Genomic DNA, 20,957 nt, shown 5'->3' on the forward strand with positions numbered 1-20,957 from the left:
AAGTTTTGTTATGAAGTGGGGATAATATTCTCCTTATAGACTGCATTTGAAATCATGTAATTACAAAATTCTTTACATGAGCAGGAACTCAATAAATGGCAACAACTTCTATTATCATTTGCTATCACCCACTTCAACTGTAGCCTGTGTTAATTTGGAATCACCTTTTTTTTTTTTTCATTCTTTTTTTGCTCCAAGACTATTATTAACTCCTCAAGGACAGAGACCCTCCTCTATCTGTCACCAATAGAGTGTCCCCATCTAGCACACAGAACACAGATTACAGCTGAAGAAAGGAAGACTATCTTTCAATGGTTCCCTATCTCTAGACATGTTCATAAGATGGCATTGATAGGATACGTTTGTCCATCTCATCAGTCATAAATAAGGAGACATTGCTAATGAGAAAAGCTGCTGCTTCTCTGCTGTAGAGGTGAAGACCACTGACCAAGTCAGATCCCTGGTGTCTGTGTTAATATGTCACTTAAATTTGACTAGTGAATAAAATGCACAAAACCTTGACATTGAATTCAAGCAGAAACAAAATCTTTTATTTGTGAACTTTCTTGCTCTAATGGTTGGATTGGTAATAAAAAATAAACAATAAAACCATTTTCTAAAAACAAGAAAGTAGTAAATACATATGAAACAATCTTAATGTCATGAATAGGAAAAAAATACAAATCCACACTAGCCAAGATCTTGAAGGATGTTGCAATTTAAAACAAATACAACTGCAGGTAATTTTAGAACCTGGAAATGTACTTGCTTCTGTGGCGATCAGTGTGGTCACTAGAGCAGGACCAGCAGGCATCTAGCTCAGGAGACCATGGACTGGGATGAACAGCTGGTCTTATCTTCCATGTCTATTTCATTCATCATTATTCTGACAACTATCACAATGGCCAGATGTGATAGACATTCTCTAATGTTTATTGAACTCATGGCTACCTCTTTGATTTATCTGGTTGTGTGCTACCTGCAAAGGCAATGTAGTTCTTTATGGACTGCATGGCAAACCGCTTTACCATGGGATAGGATTATTTTATTATAGGTTGAAAAGGGGGGTTAGAGATGAGAAACAAGAAGACAGGAGTTCTAATAGGTTTATCAGTGTTTGGAGCGATGCTTAGCGTATATTGTTTTAGCAAGTGGCTGAAGTGTAGTTGTTTAAACTGCAAAGGCAAGCGAACAAATAGTAAGCTTTGCAAAAGAATGTGAAGTTATGATATTTTTTCCATTTAAAAAGATTCTCTTGTCTTTGGTTCCCACTTGTTTATTTCTTCTAGTGCAGTGACATTGGACTGGTATCTTAGTTCTAAAGTTTAAAAAGGGAAATATTAATACTTATTTCAAACCCCCAAGCTCATAATCCTAATTCCACTACTATATCTGACCATGACCAAATGTATCTAAATCTACTAGTTTATTCATAGTTTAAGTACTGCTGTTACTGTTTATTACTCATTGTTTAACGGTTTCTGTTACTGCATTTCTTTTGATCAAGACTTTATTAATTAAACTTCTTTCTTTTACCATAGAAATGTAAAATCAGTTCAGTGTTTCTGAGCTTTCATAGACTTATTATTTTTCCATCTCCTTGCTTGTTTTAATATGCCATAGGGATCCTCTTGCCTTGTATCACATAGTATAGCTTTTACAATCTATAAAAGTGGAGCAGTTTTGGGAGTTTTCTGTTTGAGGCTACAGTTTTCCTTACCCAAACTGAGACTTTAAATCTTGTTTTCCATACTTACAAAATATCATTCTACCTGTTTCTCAACTATAACATCATTTTAATGTATATATACACATTAGTTTTAAAAACCACTATCTAACTCAAGTGACCTTGAGTCAATATAAACAGCTCTGCTGCCACGGGCCTTATGTTTGGAGGCTCTGATCCCAGTGTCTTTCAGCTGCTTGTTTTCCTAGAGCATCAGGAAGTCCATGTGTCACTCATGAAGGAGTGAATTGCCTTCATCCATAGACTGCATCTCTCCCTTGGGGCCCGTGGAGGCCTGACACTTCTCCCCTAAACAGCTTTGTTTTCTTGAGCTCTGGGGACCTGCTCCCAATCTATCCACAGGAGGTTACCTTGCCCTACTCATGTACATGACCCTAGACTGAGGAGTGGCTATGGGAAACTTGTGAGTGGTGGAAGGATCTAGAATGTACAGTATTCCTCCCTCTCCTCCACCTAGTGAACAAAGCAAGAGCTGAGAAGTAGTGTAAGGGTGGGTTCCCCCAGCCATCACACTCTCACCTGGAGCTCCATGAATCTAAGAATCCTAAATTCAAGTCTGTTTGCTAGGTCATCATGGGTGTGTCCTGTAAATGTAATAGCACAGTAATATCTTATGTAGCAGTTCATTTAATTGATTTGTATTTTTAAGTAGTTTGACATTCTATATGTACTTCTGTTCTGGGCCATCAAAATATTTAGGTATGGAACTACTACACCAAGTCCTTTTTAAAAAATTTCCTGATGACAAAAGAGTGGCTTGAAGTACATATCTCTATCCTCTACGCTGATATGGGAATGCCAAAAGTAGCATTTGACAATACAGTTAGTCTAGAGTCCAGTGGAAATGGCCTCATCCCTTAGTTTCACCCACTTCCTGACCCTGGATGCATGTAGATGGGAAAGCATGGAGGAAAGGTGGGCAGTGATACTGCCCAGAGACTGTCTTCTGGGGGTGGCAGTCCTTACTGGGTTGGTTCAGTTATTCCTACTTTTCCTTTCTCTTTCACTAACACAGAAATGGCTCATGTCTTGCTCTAGGTATCATTATTATGGGATTGGCATCAAAGAGACCAGTGCATATTACCACTCCGTTTATTCTGGAAAGGGCCTGACAAGGTAGAGTGATGTCACATTCAAGATGCATCTCTGCAGTTCTTTAAATATGCATAATATCTGTTCAATAAAATGACTTCGTAATTTTGCTTATTATGAAAATGTTTTCTTCTAATCATCAAACGTAACATCAGCTTTGTGTGAACATTGTCACCATATAGTCTATATTACTTGATAAATTATACGATTTTAATGGTTAGTGAGAAAATAACAGTGAATTAGGTGTCCCCAAAAGATGAGGAAGAGAATTCAAGGAAGTAGAATTGCCTTTAAATTTGCACTTACTCAGGAGCTGGGGAGGTGGCTCTAGGGTTAAGAGCACATGTTCTTGCAGGGGACTCATATCCTCCAACTAACAACCGTTCAAGATTCCAATTCCAGAGGATCCAATGCTGTCTCTGGCCTCCACGGGCACAGCACACACATGGTGTACAGACATCCATGCAGTCAAAAACACCCATTCATATAATGTAAAAATAAATAAATCTTCTAAATATTCTCATTTACTTATAAGATTGGCTCTATTTTCAGGTTGGATTCAATAAAAATAAAGTTAAAAACGTGATAGTTTTAAAGATACAGTTATTTTAAAAAACTGTGCACTTGAATACTACCTTACCAACACAGAAAGGTTATTATATTAATTGCTAAACACATAATCTTGAGTACCATCTTAGTAAGACAGTAATATATGATTGTCCCATTTGAGTCTCTGTGACAAAAATCCATGTTACTATAAAGAACACATTGTTTTAAGCTGCCATTGACTATCTGGAGCAGGATATTAAGACGTGAGGTTATAGTCAATAAGACCAGTGGGTACACAAATTTTAGAAGAATGTTGATACATACTAATTAAAACTGCTCCCGAGACTTCCTTGTGTTGTGATTACTGAGAATTTTTTTTTTGTTTTTTTTGTTTTTTGAGACAGGGTTTCTCTGTGTAGCTTGGCGCCTTCCCTGAGACTCACTTGGTAGTCCAGGTTGGCCTCGAACTCACAGAGATCCGCCTGGCTCTGCCTCCTGAGTGCTGGGATTAAATTACTTGTAATTCTTAAAAGAAGAAATCTTTTTAAAAGTGAAACATCTTAGGGAAAAAATAAGTCACTTGAGTTATGTCAAGATTAATTCAGATGTTGCAGTAGCAGGTTACTAGTGAATACCCACAATGAAACATAAATACAGGCCAGGACACATCTAAACCTTTAGTATAAAGTGTTTTTGTTTACCTCAAATCTTACCCAACTTCCTGAGATATCTTTTATTTTAATTTCCTCCACAAAACCACTTTTTCTTAGACATTTGAGCAGTAATGATGTTGTGAACAGACTACTTTTAATGTCCTCTGTGTTTTCTTTATAATTATAATTTATAATTATAATTTCTTTCAAACTAATGGAAAATGTATGATTTTTAAGGTTTTCGGGGAGCAAACTGAAGAATGAGGTAAGAATGCTTTTTGTCTCTGTTTCTGCTATGTGTCTTAGAAGCTCAAAAGTTTTGTTCTTTAAATATAAAAGCAAATGTTATTTATTGGGAGCTACTTGGAAACAAGGATTCCAAATACAGTTAAGTCAGATGGAGTGAGAATGTTTGCATAGACCTGCTCAACAGCTTCCAATTCACTTGGGAGGGATAATTTTCAGTGATCTAATACCACAGACTTAGGAACTTGAAAAGTAGACCGCTATTGACCTAAGAATTTTGACTTCAACAATTAGAAAACTCTAGTAGAGGATACAGAAAGAACTGGTGTTTGGATTATACTAATTCAGGAAAAACTTTTAAGAATTGTCAAGAAGCCCCAGCACTATACTGCGTTGTGGTCTGTTCTGCTACTTTGTATACACACACACACACACACACACACTCACATACACACACAAATGCATGCACACACACATGCACATGCACGCACATACATGCATGAGCTCTCACGCATGCACTCTCTCACACCCACAGGTGTGTGCACTTACACACACACACACACACACACACACACACACACACACTGTATGCAATCTTTTCCCCTTGGCTTCCTCTCCAAGCCCTCCTTAAAGAATAGATCAGCAAACTGACTTTATCTAAATGAGTTAGACTACCATTAGTGACTGCATGGCTAATTAGGCACATGATAAGACCTTCATTATCTTCAGTTTAACTAATCATTAATACAAGGTGCCACAGAACTAGATGCACAAGACAGTGTGTTGTACAGTAAATCCTAACACAAGGTAAAGTGTAACTCCATTAATTTGATGAAATAATGCAAGCACATTATTTTAAAAAAATAATAAAAGCCCCCAACCTTCTGAAATGACCAGTTTCTTTCCAGGACTTTTAAAACAGTTAATGGTTAATTATGTAATAAACTCCAGATTGCTCTTTTATCAATGAAATAATGGCTTTTTATTAAATAAACAATTATGAAACTGCAAAAATATTGACTTAGAAATACATTTTGGTTCATTAAAGATTCAGCCAATAGGGGTTTTAAGTGATTTCGCTCAGGTGTTCTTCTCGTCCGATGAGGTGTGGCAGAACTTCTGATCCATCCGCTGATCTGCCATGTGGACAGCACATCTTAGCCCACAGAGGAAAAGGAAACTGCTTCTCACATCTACCTTTTCCTCCTTAGCTGACTACATGCCTAATTCAGATTTAGCTAGTGAAGAGTTTAATAAACTATTCTAGGCACGTTATATGGACTGTGTGTTTTCTACAGGCACCTGGAACAATAGTAATGCAAGTTTGTGATGATGACTAATATCGACACAAGAAAGGACCTTTTAAAAGCTAAGAACTAAGTAATTTGTTGCAGGCAGAGGACCGAGTTCAAGGCCTTGCATGTGTTAGACAGTTTCTACTACTGAGCTGCACCCCCACCTACCTGAAGTGATTTTTAAACGATATTTGCACAACAAAGTTGAAATTTTAAAGTTATTTTGTGCTTAAGGTAATCAACAATTCCTGTTTGCTAAGGACAAGAAATAATCAGTGCAAATCTATGTATACTTAGTGTTATTTGAACATTAATAATTCTGAGATAGGTTGAGGAGCTGCCAATACTGTTGATTTACAGCCAAGGTAAGCGAGGCTAAGAGGTGCATGGGTTTAAAAAAAATCACAATAGGGCTCTGCATTTTAAACCCATGATCAAAGCTATTAATTCACATATTCATGGTACCACAGTCTCCAGGGGACAAGGTAGTATGTAGATATTCATGTGGAATTTAAGACAATCAAAATTCGTAAGACCACAAAGTAACTATGCTTACTGCCCTCTTTGTTTTTTGTTCGGTTTTTTTTTTCTTTTTTAATTGTTGTTTAGCTTCTGCTGTGGCCAGTTTTTGTTTGCTTTTACATTTTGAAGTATTTAAAGCTTTGCAAAACTTTGTAGAATAAAGAATAAAATCCCATATACTCACCATCCCGGCTAAGACTTGAGAATGAGGTGCACTTCTTCCCTTCAACCTGGAGAGAGGAAAAGCAGATGAGGATGCAAACTCTGTGACAACAGGCTGAGGCAGCTTCTGTTAGGTGGTGTTTCTCTCTCAGGTCGTGTGCCGTGAAGGAGCATGGGAAGAAAGAAGTTCGATGAGCTTTAGGAAACGCGACTCTTCTCTAGGAAAGTCAGTTATTCTCAAATGCCACTCCTAGGGAAAAAAATGCAGTCCTAAAGTCCCAGGTGCCCACTGCATGCCGGAACTCTTTTGGGTGACAGATATTAGTTTTGTATTTTCTTGAGAGAAGTAGGAAAATTCAAATAATTTTTGATACTACTTCATTTCTCATGGGTCTTCTGTTGAGACATGAGGAAACTGTAGAAAATAAGAATGGTAGGATATTATAGAATTTGAATGGCAGGAGCCAGCAAAAATGCAGAAATATTAAAAAGCATTCATAATTTTTAAAAAACATGTGTATATAAAAATTAAAATTAAAAGAGATTTTATTGATTAAGTACACTAGTTATCATAAATATTCCAATTCTTTCTAACTTATGTATATATTTATATTCTAAGAGACATTTCTATGGTAATTAATTTTTTGAAAATAATCAAAATAGCTATAAACAGTATAGAAAAAAATACAGGAAATAATAGTTAAGAGAAGCATAAACTTAGAAGAGACCATAAAAGGACATGTCTAGTAGATACCAAATATTATGACTCTGATATAAGCTCAACTATAGACAGAAAAGACAATGCAGTAGAAATTCATTAGCTGAAAAAAAATCCTAGTAGGTGTAAGGATTGAGTGTGATTAGTGTTGACCAAAATAAAAAGGGAGGAAGGTATTTTCCAGACTTGCCTTAAGTCCTTGCTAGAGGAAGTTGGGTTATCAAAACAAAAGGTAACACAAATTATTATAACTATGTCTTTGAGAGAAAAACAAAGTTATCTTTGTTGTTATTGTCATTTTGATTCTTTACCATTATGCTTAATGTTCATTTTAAAACAAAAATTTATCTCTTACAAAATTGATTTTATGTTAATATATGTGCTTGAGAGAAAGAGATGCTGATGGTAGCTTTTATAGTTTAGTTGATATAAAACCCATAGATTTACTTGTTTTTTGTTGTTGTTGTTGCTAGTTTCATTTGCTTGCTTTTTCTTCTTTTATTGTTTGAGAACTTCACACATGCATATAATTTTTTTTTTTTTATCAAATCTGCTTCCCCCCTTTACCCTCGTCAAATGAAACTTGGATAGGTTTTCACAGGTGGCATCTAAGAAGAAACTGAGTCTCCCTCCCCCAGCAAACATCAGTTACAAATAGTTCCTCAGCTAGGGGTAGGACTTTGTGAGTTCCTCCTCCAACCATGCTGGGATTTTGGCTGGCTTGATCTTGTGCAGATCTTGTGCATGTGGTCACAGGCGCTATGAGTTAATTTGTATAAAGGCACTATTATTTCCAGCAAATACTGTTTTGCTACAGGTGTGTACAATTTCTGTCACTTATAATCTTTTGACACCCTCTACTATGATGACCCCTGAGCCTCGAAGAGAAGGGGTGTGATACAGATGTCCCAATGAAAGCTGAGTACTACATAATTCCTTATGTTCTGCACATTGGCTAGTTGTAGATCTCTGTATTAATAACTATCTAATACAAGAAAAAGCTTCTCTGTTAAATATTGAAAGATGCACTAATCTATATGTATAGAAATGAGTTGTTAGGGGTTATTTTAATACTATGCACATTTAGCAGAATGAGAGTATCATGTTCTCCTCTACGACCTATGACTTGTCTAGATAGAGATAGTATTTATAACTATACTCTGGGTTACAGTAGTTACTAATCATGTGAAGCTATTAAACAAAACTTAAAATTGAAATTTTTAGTCACACTGGGTATATTTCAAGTGCTTATAAGTTATATGCAGTTAGCGGTTACTATTCTAGACAGAATAAATTCAGAACATTAACATTATCCTAGAAGTTCTGCTGAAAAGTGCTGCTGCAGGATGTGTAAAAAATTTGGCATGTTAGAAATGTAATAGGATTAGGTTAACCAGATGTCTCAGAGGTTAAGAGTACTTTCTTAACCAGTTCTTGGTTACCAGCATCCACATCAAGTGACTCACAACCTCCTAAAACTCTAGTTTTAGGGTATTTGACACCCTCTTCAGGCCTCCATGGGCACCTGAATTCATGTACACACAACTACACACATGCACATAATTAAAAATCAAAATATAAACATTTTTTAAAAAGACATATAGCCAAGTATAAAGTAGGTAACTCACATAACGATAAAAAAAAATGACTATGACAAAGTGATGATGTTCAAGGCACCTATTCTGGTTGGCTAGCATTCATATCATATGATCAATAAATATTTTGAGTACTAGCAATAAAAGTTGTCAATAAAATTTGCTCAATACAAATATTTGTTAGAAAAATGCAAACCAGGCTTGGTGGTGCACGCATTTAATCCCAGCACTTGGGAGTTCAAGGTTAGCCTAGTCTACAAAGGGAGTTCCAGGACAGCTGGGCTAGAGATATACAAAGAATCCTTGTCTGAAAAAAAAAAACTGGAAAGAAAGAAAGAAAGAAAGAAAGAAAGAAAGAAAGAAAGAAAGAAAAAAAGACAGAGAGAGACAGAGTCAGAGACAGAGACAGAGAGAAAGAAAGAAAGAGAGACAGAGAGTCAGAGACAGAGACAGAGAGAAAGGAAGAAAGAAAGAAAGAAAGAAAGAAAGAAAGACAGAAAGAAAGGATGAAGGAAGGAAGGGAGGAGGAAAGAAGAAAGGAAGAAATGCAAATTTGTTAAAACTATTATGAGTGACTTTTCACAATTATTGGATTAGAAACAATAAAAGGTCTGAAGAAATGCTGTAGTTAGGAATATTGAAGAAAACACCAATGAATACTGTCAGAGGCAATATCTGATGAAGTTGAAGGTGCCATATTTGATGATGGCATTCCTAGAGAAACCATCAGAGAACAAAGGGGCATCTATAAGGATGGAAAATAATTTAAACATCTATTGTGATTTAATCGTAATGAATGAGCTGTCTTTAGGAGTCATCTAAAACACCTAGGGAGTGGGTGACAAAGGACAGTAATGTAGGATACATACTCTATGGTGCCAATTTTAAATAATGGATATTATCCAGAACATATTCCTAGAAAATACATTTTGAAGTATGAATAGGAGTGATCTAGACCACACCCAGATTATTAACTACTCCTAGGGGAGAGGGAAGGTAGCTTGCTTGAGTAAGGAGGGCTGCAAAGGCTGCTTAAACATATACATGACTGTCTCATGTATTAGTCAGGATGGTAAGTCTACAGGGTTTTAGTATCCATTCTGCACAGCTTTGCAAAGTCACAGCAGAAGCTAAACAACAATTGAAAAGAAAACACAGACAGAAGGAGGGTAGTAAGCCAGTTCCTTTGTGAGCTTATGAATTCAGACTGACTTAAAGTTTTAGTTGATAGGCTGGGCAGTGGTGGCACATGCCTTTAATCCCAGAGCCAGGCACATCTCTGTGAGTTCGAGGCCAGTCTGGTCTACAGAGCAAGATCCAGGAGAGGCACCAAAACTACACAGAGAAAACTTGTCTTGAAAAACAACAACAACAACAACAAAATAAAACAACAAAAAAGAGAGAGAACAATTTTTAGTTGATAAATACAGGTTTTAAATGTGGAGAATTTCTCAGAATCCTTTAATTCCTTGCAATAAAATGAAACCTAATTACATTATCCTATGAAGGAAAGCTTTTCTCTTGTTTTAAGTTAGAAACTAGTTATTTTTAAAAAAATGTATTTCCCTTTATTGAAAATAGATTCTTTTCTCATATCATATATCCTGACTATACTTTTCCCTCCCTCCACTCCTCACAGTTCCTCCCCTTCCCCTCCCCTCCAGATCCAATCCCTTTCTATATTTCACATTAGGAAAGAACAGGCTTCCAAGAGACAACCACCAAGCACGACAAAATAAAATGTAGTAAGATTCAGCAAAAACTTTCATATCGAAGTTGGACATAGCAACCCAACAGAAGGAAAAGAGTCCCAAGATCAGGCACAAGAGTCAGAGACCCACTTGTTCTCACAGTCAAGAGCCCCATAAAAATACTAAGTTGATAGTTATAATATATATAGGATCTGGTGTAGACCCATGTAGACCCTGTGCTTGTTGCTTCAGTCTCTGTGAGCTCATATGCACCTTGCTTAGTTGATTCAGAGGGCCTTGTTCTCCTAATGTCCTCTACCCGCTCTAGCTCTTATAATTCTTCCACATCCTCTTGGATGAGATTCCCCAAGCTCTGAGGGGAATAATTTGATAGACTTCCCATTTAGACTCTCTCCCTCTATGTTTGGCTATGGGTCTCTGCATCTGTCCCCATCTGCTGCTTGAGAAAACCCCTCTGAAGATGACTGGATAAGGCACTGAGCTATGATTCTAGCAGACTACTAATAGGAGTCATTTTATTGATACTTTAAAAAAAATACCAGTTGTGTTTGGTTTTACCCTAGGTCTCTGGGCTATCTAGTCTGTGGTTCTTGGTTACTAAAACAGTGTCAGGTATAGGTTCCTTCTTGTGGAGTGGGCTGACTACTCCCACAAGTTTTGTGCCACCATTTCCCTAGCAAATTTTGCAGGCAGGACAGATTAGGTCAATGGTTTGTGGCTGGATTGGTTTCCACAGAAGATTGGTTTTATTAATGATTGACTTCTTGGTTTTTTTGAGCAATATGGTGTTTAGTGTTTTTTAATAATTTTCCCACAGTTCAAGTTTCTCTTTTGTAAAGGTAGGAATTCTTATTAAATTGAGTAGATAAATGATTTTTTATTTACTCTCTCTTGTCTCCTTATCACACCATTGTCATAAGATGTAGACTCCTTTGAGCGTGTGTTCAGGAGTGGTATTGCTGAGTCTTAGGGCAGATCTATATTTAATTTTTTTGAGAAATTCCCATACTGATTTCCACACTGATAGAGGCTGCCCATTTTACACACCCATTAACAATGCATTGTTGTCATTTGTTTTCTTGAGGCCAACCATTATAAAGGGTTGAGATAGAATCCTCAAAGTTGTGTATATGTTGCATGTGTTATGTGTGTGTGCAATTGTGTAAGAGGGTGCAGACACACACATACCACAGTGTGCTTAAGGAGGTCAGAGGAAAACAGTGGGTGTTAGTTCTCAACTTCCACTTGGGGACAGGGTCTCTTTGTTTGCTGCTGTGTATAACAGGTCAGCTGGCCAGAGAGATCCAAGGGATCCACTTTTCTCCACCTCTCTTCTCTTAGGAGAGTCAGGATTACAGACACAGGCTTCCTCTCTGAGACTTTATGTGACTTACGAGGATTCAAACCCTGCACAGCAAGTCTTTTAATCCACTATGTCATCTCGGCTATCAAATTCATGTTTCTTCTTTGGGGAGCATGCTTCAATTTCTTATTCTGTATCTCAACTGGGTTGTTTCCTTGTTTAGTTTTTAAAATTCCTTGTATAACCAGATATTATTTTTCTGTCAGATGTATAGCCAGAAAGGATTTCTCTCACTCTGCAGATTGTCTCTGACTCATTTAAGTGCTTCTTTTGCTATATAGAACCTTTGGAATTTCATAAGGTCCCATTTGTCAACCATTGGCCTTATTTTGCAAGCAACTAGATGGGTACTTAGACACTTCTTCGTTCTCTTCAAGGGTTTTCCTGACTTTTTTCTCTAGCAGTCTTGGAGTTTCAAATCTTGCATCAAGGTCTTTGATTCATTTGCAAGTGATGTAGTTCAGGATGAAAACAGGATCTTCTTTCATTCTTCAAGATGTAGATAACCTCTTTCCCCAGCACTACTTGTTAAAGATTCTGCCTTTTCTCCACTGAGTATTTTTGGCATCCTTGTCAAAAAAATATCAGGTGGTGATAGTAGTGTGGGTTCCTTTTCCTGTGATTCTTCTGGTTTGGGGTAAATTTTGTCTCAAACAGCTAGAATATCAGTCACCATCATCCCTTGGAGAATAATCTCTTATTTTCATAAACTAAAGGGAAGAAAATTCCCTGAGAGCCAGTTTGTTTCTCCTTCACATTAACCATTCATGGCCGGTTGAACAATGTTATATCAAGATCAATCTCAAGCTCTCCCTCCTTGGGATATGCTTTTCAAATATTTGCAGACTGTTATCATGTCCTCCTTTGTCATCACATAGCCACCCCGGGCCACTTAGTTCCTTTCTTTGTCCTCCTGACAAGTCAGACACTCGTACCTTATAACCACATTTGTCTCTTTTCTGTAGGTTCCTTCTTTTTGGCTCCTAGCAATAAGATTAATAGTTTACCCACAAATACTGAAGTCATCAGCCACAAAAGAAGAAAATGAAACAAAACCCAACAGAAACCCAAAGAAACAAAGCAGACTTCTGTGGCCAGTCTGTAGTACATAACCTGGCATCTCCTGTAGCGCAACCATAGCAAGGAGGATACGGAAAGATAGCCAGTCCCTTCTGGTCCTGTGCCACACACTCCAGAGAGCATAGTATCATTTATGACTTTTGCCATCTTTGTGCACAGTTCCCAGCATAACCAAGGAAATGTAGTTTTAAAAGTTTTTCCATGGGCTGGTGTGCCTCTTGGACATCTTCCGCCTGTACTGCTAGCTACAATTACACATACGTATTTCCAATGTGAAGATTTCCAACTATTAAGATAGAAGCATATACTCTACTCTGTGATGTTTTCTATCATGCTAAGCAATTTTGTTGGGAAATTTTTATTTATAATACCCCAATACACAGAGATACACACGCATGACCTACCCCACTCCTTGTCCTTCAATTTACTATACCCTTTTTCTGTTTAGTTAATTTTTAGAGTAAAATTTCCTCCTCAACTCTTTTTGTGTATATTCTCTGACTCTTTGTAATTACTACTTGTATCATGTTTAGTATCCTAAAGTTATAAAACTCCAGTCTGAATTTAAATCAACTAAATTTCAGTGACACATTGAAAATGACTACTTTACACCTCCATCCCTATCCTTTTCAGTTGTATTACAAATCACACTTTATACATATGTGACACCAAACATTCACTGACAGTTATTGTTTATGAAGTTATATAAAAAACAAAATGTGGAGGTAACAAACAAAAGTTACAGTAGCGCAAATGCTTTTCTTTCTATGCATTGGTCTTTTAACTCAAGTGAAAACAGAAAGCAGAGTTGAAACTGACTTTTGTAATTACCTTGTATTTATTTACCTTTTTCCTTAGCTCTTTATTGCTTCGTGTGGAGTAAGGTACTCTCTGGCATTCTTTCATTTCAGCCTGCAATACTCTGCAAGCTTGCAGAGCAACCCTGGTGATATCCAGCTCATCCTGCTTCCATTCTCTGAGAAAGCCTTACTTTCTTTCTAACTTTTTAAACAATATTTTCTTGAACCCTTGAGAACTTCATATAGTGTATTTTGATCATATTCACTCCCCCACGGAACCCACTTATTCCTCCCAGATCTACCCACCTGTCTTCCAACCCATTCCAACTTCATTTCTTCTCTTTCTCCTCATTTTTCTTTAATTATTATTTTTGTATGTATACATACACAAAAATATATAAATACAACCTGCTGGGTCTATTTAGTGTCACTCATATTCAGATATTTTTAGGGCTGACCATTTGGATAACCAATTAGGAGGCTCATCCTAGAGGAAGATTGATTCTCCCTGCTTCATAAGTCATTAATTATCTATAGCTCTCTTTATCTAGGGGTATAACCTTGTGAGATTTCCCCTATCCATGCTGACATATCAACTGATATTGTTATTATGCGGGTCTACTTTACACAACCATAATCTTGTGATTTCATAGTACGGCTTTCCTGTTCTATATAGAAGACACATTCTCTCACCAGATGTCTTGGTCCTTTGGCTCTTACAATCTGTCTGGCTCCTTTCCCATGATGTTCCCTGAGGTGTAGGTGCAGGAGTTATGTTTTATCAATTGGGACTGGGCACTTCACAGTCTGTTATTCTCTGCATTTTGACCAGTGTGTCTTCCTGTAGTGATCTCCATCTACTGCACAAAGAAGCTTCTTTGGTGGGGGTGAAGCTACACTTATCTGTGGTTATAAAGATAAGTATAGTATTTAGAATGCAGTTCAAAATGCCATTTTCCCAAAAAGGTTTGGGAAAATGGCAATAGTAGGTTCTCTAAGTTCCATGGCATCACCAGCCATGAGTAGTTGGTTAGAATTACAGTACGAGGCATGAACTCCCTCCTATTGAAGAGGTCCTAAGTTCAATTAGACAGATGTTGACTACCCTCAAGACAAGAGTGCCGCTATTGCACCTTTGAGGATGTCTCGCCCATATTGATCATTGTTGTGGTTTGTAGGTCCACAGGTGGTTAGGACTGTTACTTGCTTTCCTCCGTTGGCAGCTTGTATACTACCTCCAAGTTCTATGAGAATTAGTTCTCAGAAAGGAGGCCTCCAGGGTAATTCCAGCTCCATTCCTCTAAGTCTCACATATGAAGTGTGCGGTGTCTTCAGCAGCATAGACTTAACCTGTAAACTATGGGAGGAAACAAAGGGACACAGTGCTAACCTACATTGGCTGGAGGGGAATCTCGTGGATATCCCTGACCAACAGCTTGAAAGATTTTTCAAGCCTGGTACTGAGGATTTTGTTAACTAGTATATGACTCTTGGGGGACCATTGTCACTCAAAATGAGATAACTTCATTTAAATTACATATATGCTATACATACATATGTATGTATGTTATATATATATATATATATATACAACTTATATACATTATATATAATTTTAGGTAAACATAACATGATTCCTATGGCTTTTCCAAATTTCCTTAGTATTATTACCCCCTCTCTCCCTCTCATTCTTACTGCCTTCCCCATTTAAAAGCTCCCCCCCCCCCGATTTTTTCATTTCCCCTTTCATATAATTGTGCTCTGCTACTCCTTTCTCTAGAATACCTCCCCCCACCTACCCCTACTTGGTCCTTCTTTACTGTCCCAGTTTCTGCTGTTACTCTAGGTTACATACTCAGATCTAAAAATTCAGAGCTGGGAACTATGCATAAGAGAGAACATGTGAGTGTTTGTCTTCCTGGGTCTGGGCTAACGCATTATGATATTTCCTTGTTCCACCCATTTACTTGAAAAGTTTATGATTTTAAGTTTTCTTTATGGCTGAATAGTATTCCATAGTGTACGTGTGCCACATTTTCATTATATATTCGTCAGTCATAGAACATTTAGGTTATTTCCATTTCTTAGCTATTGTGGATAGAGCAATGAACATGGCTGAGCAAGTATCTGTGAAGTAGGATGCCTAGTCCCTTGGGCATACTCCAAAGAGTGAAATAGCTGAGTTACACAGTAGATACATTTCTAGCTTTTTGAGGTTTCTCCATACTGATTTCTATAGTGGCCGCACCGGTTTGCAGTCCCGCCAACAGTGAATGAGGGTTCCCTTCCTCGACCTGCTGGCCGGCATTTGTTTTCAGTTGTTTTGTTGATCTTTACCATTCTGACGGGGGGTAAGATGAAATCTCATAGTTGCTTTGGTTTTCATTTCTCTAACAGCTAGAAAAAAATGAACAATTTTTTTTGAGATATTTCTTAGCTATTTTTATTTCTTCAATTGCAAACTCTCTGTTCAAATCTACAGTCTGCTTTTTATTTGGATCGTGATTTTTGACTGGTTTTTTGAGCTCTTTCTACATTCTGGATATATATCCTCTCTCAGATGCATAGCTAGCTGGCAAAGGTCCTTTCCCAGCCTCTGGGCTCCCTCTTCATTTGCTTGACTGTTGCCTTAGCTGTATAGAAGGCTTTTAGTTTTATGAGGTCCCATGTATAAATTGTAGATCTTAATTCCTATACACATGGAGTTCTATTCAGAAAGTCCTTTCCTATACTGATATTGTAAAGAGTACTGCCTATGCTGTTTTTTTTCCCCTAGAAGTTTTGATGTTTCAGGCTTTACAATGAGGATAAAACTGTCCTTTCATTAAAAACTAAATTCTAGTGGTGGTGGTGCACGACTTTAATCCCAGCACTTGGGAGGCAGAGGCAGGTGGATCTCTGTGAGTTCGAGGTCAGCCTGTGTTACAGAGTGAGTTCCAGGACAGGCTCCAAAGCTACACAGAGAAACCCTGTCTCGAAAAACCAAAAAAGAAACCAACAACAACAACAACAACAAAACAAAAACCTCTAAATTCTAGCCAGGCATGGTGACGCATAGCTTTCGTCTCAGCACTCAGGAGTCAGAGGCAGATGAATTTCTGTGAGTTTGAAGCGAGCTCTAGGACAGTCAGGGCTGTTGACAGAGAAACCTCATCTTGAAAACAAACAAACAAACAAACAAACAAACAAAACCACACCAACAAACAAACAACAAAAACAAAATTCTTTATTTTCCTAAGTCAGCGTTGTTTTTCTTTTTGGCCTACAGTACTCATCTTTGATGGTCCACTGACAGTGTTCAAAATACATGGCAAACCGAAAGCATAGAAAATCTTTGAAATAAATCTTGAATTATGAAGACTAATTAAATGGAGTGGGTTGAAATCAACTTGCAATTATATCAGCATATGAAGATTATTTCTGTAATAGTTCTTGACTATTCTTAAGTTTTTATTTAATATTTATCACGCTTGAAAATAGAGATTAGGGCTAAAATTTATAGCAATTAGGAAAAACTGGTTTGCATGTTAATATAAAATTGGTTTACATGCTTATATAGAATCTTTCCATATGAAACCAGTGATTTTTAAAGTATTTGATGTTTAAAGACTCAAGAGTCTTCCAAACTTTTTTGTTGTTTTACCATGAAAATTCTAGAAGGTTGTTCAAAGCCTGGTACTGGTAAGACAGGGTGGAAACCCTGCATGTGTACGTCAGTAATCAATCTTTAGTATAGTAAACTTACTCAACACGACATAGATGAACATGAGAAACCCAGAAGTCTGGAGATGCTAGAAGACAGGACAAAATTCCTTCCTTCCCATCCTTTACCATATTTGTAATTTTATTCCTGACTCAAACTTTTGATTGTAACCACATCTATTCAAATTTTTCTGTTAGTTTTAATTTTTGTTTTCTGAAACAGGGTCTCAGGTGGTCAAGGTTGCCTCAGGCTCTCTGTGCCATGGAGGCTGCCCTTGAACTCCTGGTTCTTCTGTTCCTTCCTCCCAAGGATAACTTCCTCTGAAAAGTTGGTTAACTTCTGTTTCTAGAGCGGGAACAATCAGTTCTGGCCTGTGGGACATTATAAACAGACATCCACTCTTCCTGTGTGGGTTTCCCACAGGTGTCTGCAGTATTACACATATCACACAATATGTCTGTGCAATTTTTTTTTTTTTTTGGAATTTGCTGAAGACTGTTTTCCTCCAGAGATGCAAAAGAATGACAAACTTCCGTATTCAGTGTGTGGGGCGCTGATGTAGAGAAGTTCAAATTACAAGTTTGGAAACCAGAAGACTTGGATGCTGATAAAGTCCTAGCAGTAATTAATCCACCTGAGACTCAGCAAGTGGATCTAGTTCTCATCATCTTGCTTATGTTACTGGGAAGCACACAGTTGGGATCCAGCAACCCTTGATTTTGCAGCTAAAATAATTTTAGCAATTCCAGCAGTAGACTTTCCAAAATGTACCATTAACAAATATGAACTTAAGTTTGCTCTCTAAAAATGGCAAACATTCAAAACAAAACTCCCGAGTGGGAGGGAAAATATTTTGATGATGAAGTTACTTAACATTTGGGAGCAAATTGGCTGATTTATCTGGTTAATTCGGTTATACAATTTACCCAAACCTCTAAATGTACACAGTTTGAAATGTTCATTTCTGTTTCATTACCGAATTTGGAGTTCATAACCATGACATTTCTTTTTGTGCCTCTGTTAATTACAGGGTGGTTTTACTCGAAAATACTCCCTTAGCTCAAAAACAGGAACACTTCTTCCAGAATTCCCCAGTGCTCAACATCTTGTGTACCAAGGATGCATTTCTAAGGACAAGGTATCAATTAAAGGCACTTCCCTATCGATTTTCTGATATGTTGGCTCCGTATCTCCTTTCGTTAGGAATCTTATGGCACTTGCAGGAAGCAGTCAAAAATCTGCATTATCAAACAGAATTGATTGATTTATAGGAGAGACAAATGTTTACTAACATTGATTAAACACTTTTCAATTAATTATTTACCATCTCTATGATAGTGCATAATCAGAAGGTGGTAAAATAAATCCCAAAAGGCTAAAGATTATTTTTATTTAAAATTCAAAATTGAGGAAAAAAACTATACTGTGTTTATTGCATCCAGATTTTCAGTGGTAAGCTTTATGTTTTTTTGTTAGTTCCATTTTATTTCAATAAATAGTCACCGAACATTTCTCTAGGACGAAACCTGTTCCTAGCAATGAAGGAGATGCTAAGGAAATGTAAGGGCTACACAAGATGTCAAGGGAGAATTGTTTTCACTGGGTTCATCCTATAAGTATCCCTCAATAAGAATTTCCAATTCATCTTTAATAATGTCTCACACCAAATCTTCTCTTATTTCTGCACTTCTAAAGTCATTTGGTGGGGAATCACTGGCTCTTTATTAGTGGGTACCATTATTGAATCAGAGCTTAACAATCTTTATGTGTTTCTTTCAAGTAAAGCTCATTATATTCACATTGGATGAAAGTGCTTTTTGACACATTTCATATTTTGAGGTACAAACACACAAGGATGTCATTAATATTCAACTAAATCATTTTAGCAATAGGAGTTTTGTAAAAGAGGAAACAAAAATAGGATGTTGTTTTTTTTTTAAACTATTGATACATAAATAGAGATGCAGAGTAACTATAGGACCCATTTGAATGCCATAACGACCATGCCAGGTAAGAAGAGACCAAGTAGTGAAGATAATTTTCAGATGTTGAATATATCCATTCCCTTCTCTTCACACTTCAAATCACAGTTCTCTAGGTTAGCACACTTTTTATTTATAGATATAATTACTCCATACTAGAGAAATTGGAATCAATGTTAACATGTGGGAGCTTGTGGCGGGGGGGAGCTGTGGAAATCAGTGTTTCTTCATTTCTTGGAGGGAGAGTGCTATTGGCTCTCCTTTGTGGAGAGGGTTGCTTGCATGCAAGCATGCCATGAAAATGTTTACTGTGTAAATATACCTGGTGAGAACTAGAGAAGGAGGCAAGTGACAGAGAAAAATAGAGAGGTGAGGCACACGGGCCAATAGTTTATTTCAGTTTCTCTGCTGGCCTCCGAGGAATTCCAACCTTTCACATTAAAATTCTGGTAGGTCATTTCTCACTCAGGTACCCAGGGTGATTGATTATGAGACCCCCTGCCTTCTAAGTTCATTCCCAGTGAACTCTTTCACAAGTCCAGGGACTGACATCCTTCTCTTTGTCCTGAAATACAGCTTAGCCCTTTTACCTTCCTACAGTTGCCAAGATCCACAGGTGATCTATCTATCAGATCCTAGAAAGAGGTTGGGACTGAAGCCAGGGGCAGAAATAGTGGAGAATGCTCAGTGAGGAGCTGATCCCAGTAAATGTCATTGCCAACAGCCAGGGGGGGGGGCGGGGGGGGGACTGCACTTTCATTCTGTTGTGGTCACTCAAGGTGGAGGTCAACTCCACTCCCTGTTCACTGTCTATAATTGACCTGAGCCTTGACTCTTTCTGGTAATGACTAAAATGACATCTATCCTCAGAAAATAAAATCAAATGTGTTTCTGAAGAATGCAAGTACACTACAATTAAAGTTTAGTGTCATAAGGCATGTAAATATTGGATAAACACATGAAATACTAATGATAAGATCTAAAATGTCGGCTGAGCTGTGTGTAAAGCAGCATATTTGAAAAAAAGCAACACATAAACTAGAATTTGTAATTATATTAGTAGATTTTGGAGCCCGACATGTTAATTTTTATTAAATTATGTAAAATGAACAAAGTGATTGCATTATAAAATTTTCATACATGTATATTACTCACTTTGATCATATACGTACCCAAGTTACCTACATTTTTCTGCTTTCCCTTCTCCCACTGATACCCTTTGTATTTCCTAACAGTATCAGGATTTCGAAAATCTTATGGCTTCCCTTCCATCCTTCATACTGTCCTTACTCTCATGTAAAAGGTTTGCCTTGGTGACCTATCTGAAAATAACAGTTTTGCCTAAAGTGTAGAGCAAGTTTCATTTGCTTTGATGCGAACATCCTGCTGGAGATATCCTGTGGTCAACATAACTCCTTGGAAAGAGACTACTAATTTTCATGCTGTCATTATTTAGGGGCAAACTAGACCATAAAGATGGATGCTGTCTTCATAATAAGAGGTAAAATGCAAAATGGTAGGCCAGGCGATGACCACACCACCATAAGATGCTGCTGTGATCCAAAGAGCTAACATTCATCCTTTTTTCAAACATACACTAACCACTTTGTGTGTGTTAATTCATTTAGAACTTTTATTGAGGTGACTCTAGAGTCAAAACCTGAAACCACTACACCACACTGCTCCCAGCATCCAAAGAGTTGATGTAGTTTAGGTCAGATATGTGGTAGGACACCTC

At 37.3% G+C, this 20,957-nt stretch overlaps 1 protein-coding gene across 3 annotated transcripts in view; it reads left to right on the forward strand.

Annotated features, from left to right (window-relative positions):
- Rfx6 (regulatory factor X6) overlaps positions 1-20,957 on the forward strand; it is a 52,556-nt gene that overhangs the window by 12,579 nt on the left and 19,020 nt on the right. For all 3 annotated transcript variants that reach the window (XM_059272571.1, XM_059272569.1, XM_059272570.1), the window contains 3 exons: positions 2,786-2,863; positions 4,279-4,306; positions 18,268-18,375. In XM_059272571.1, the coding sequence (XP_059128554.1) occupies positions 2,786-2,863; positions 4,279-4,306; positions 18,268-18,375 (214 nt within the window). The remainder of the gene's footprint in view (positions 1-2,785; positions 2,864-4,278; positions 4,307-18,267; positions 18,376-20,957) is intronic.

This window comes from Peromyscus eremicus, chromosome 8b (genome assembly GCF_949786415.1).
Source record: "Peromyscus eremicus chromosome 8b, PerEre_H2_v1, whole genome shotgun sequence".
Taxonomy (NCBI): domain Eukaryota; kingdom Metazoa; phylum Chordata; class Mammalia; order Rodentia; family Cricetidae; genus Peromyscus; species Peromyscus eremicus.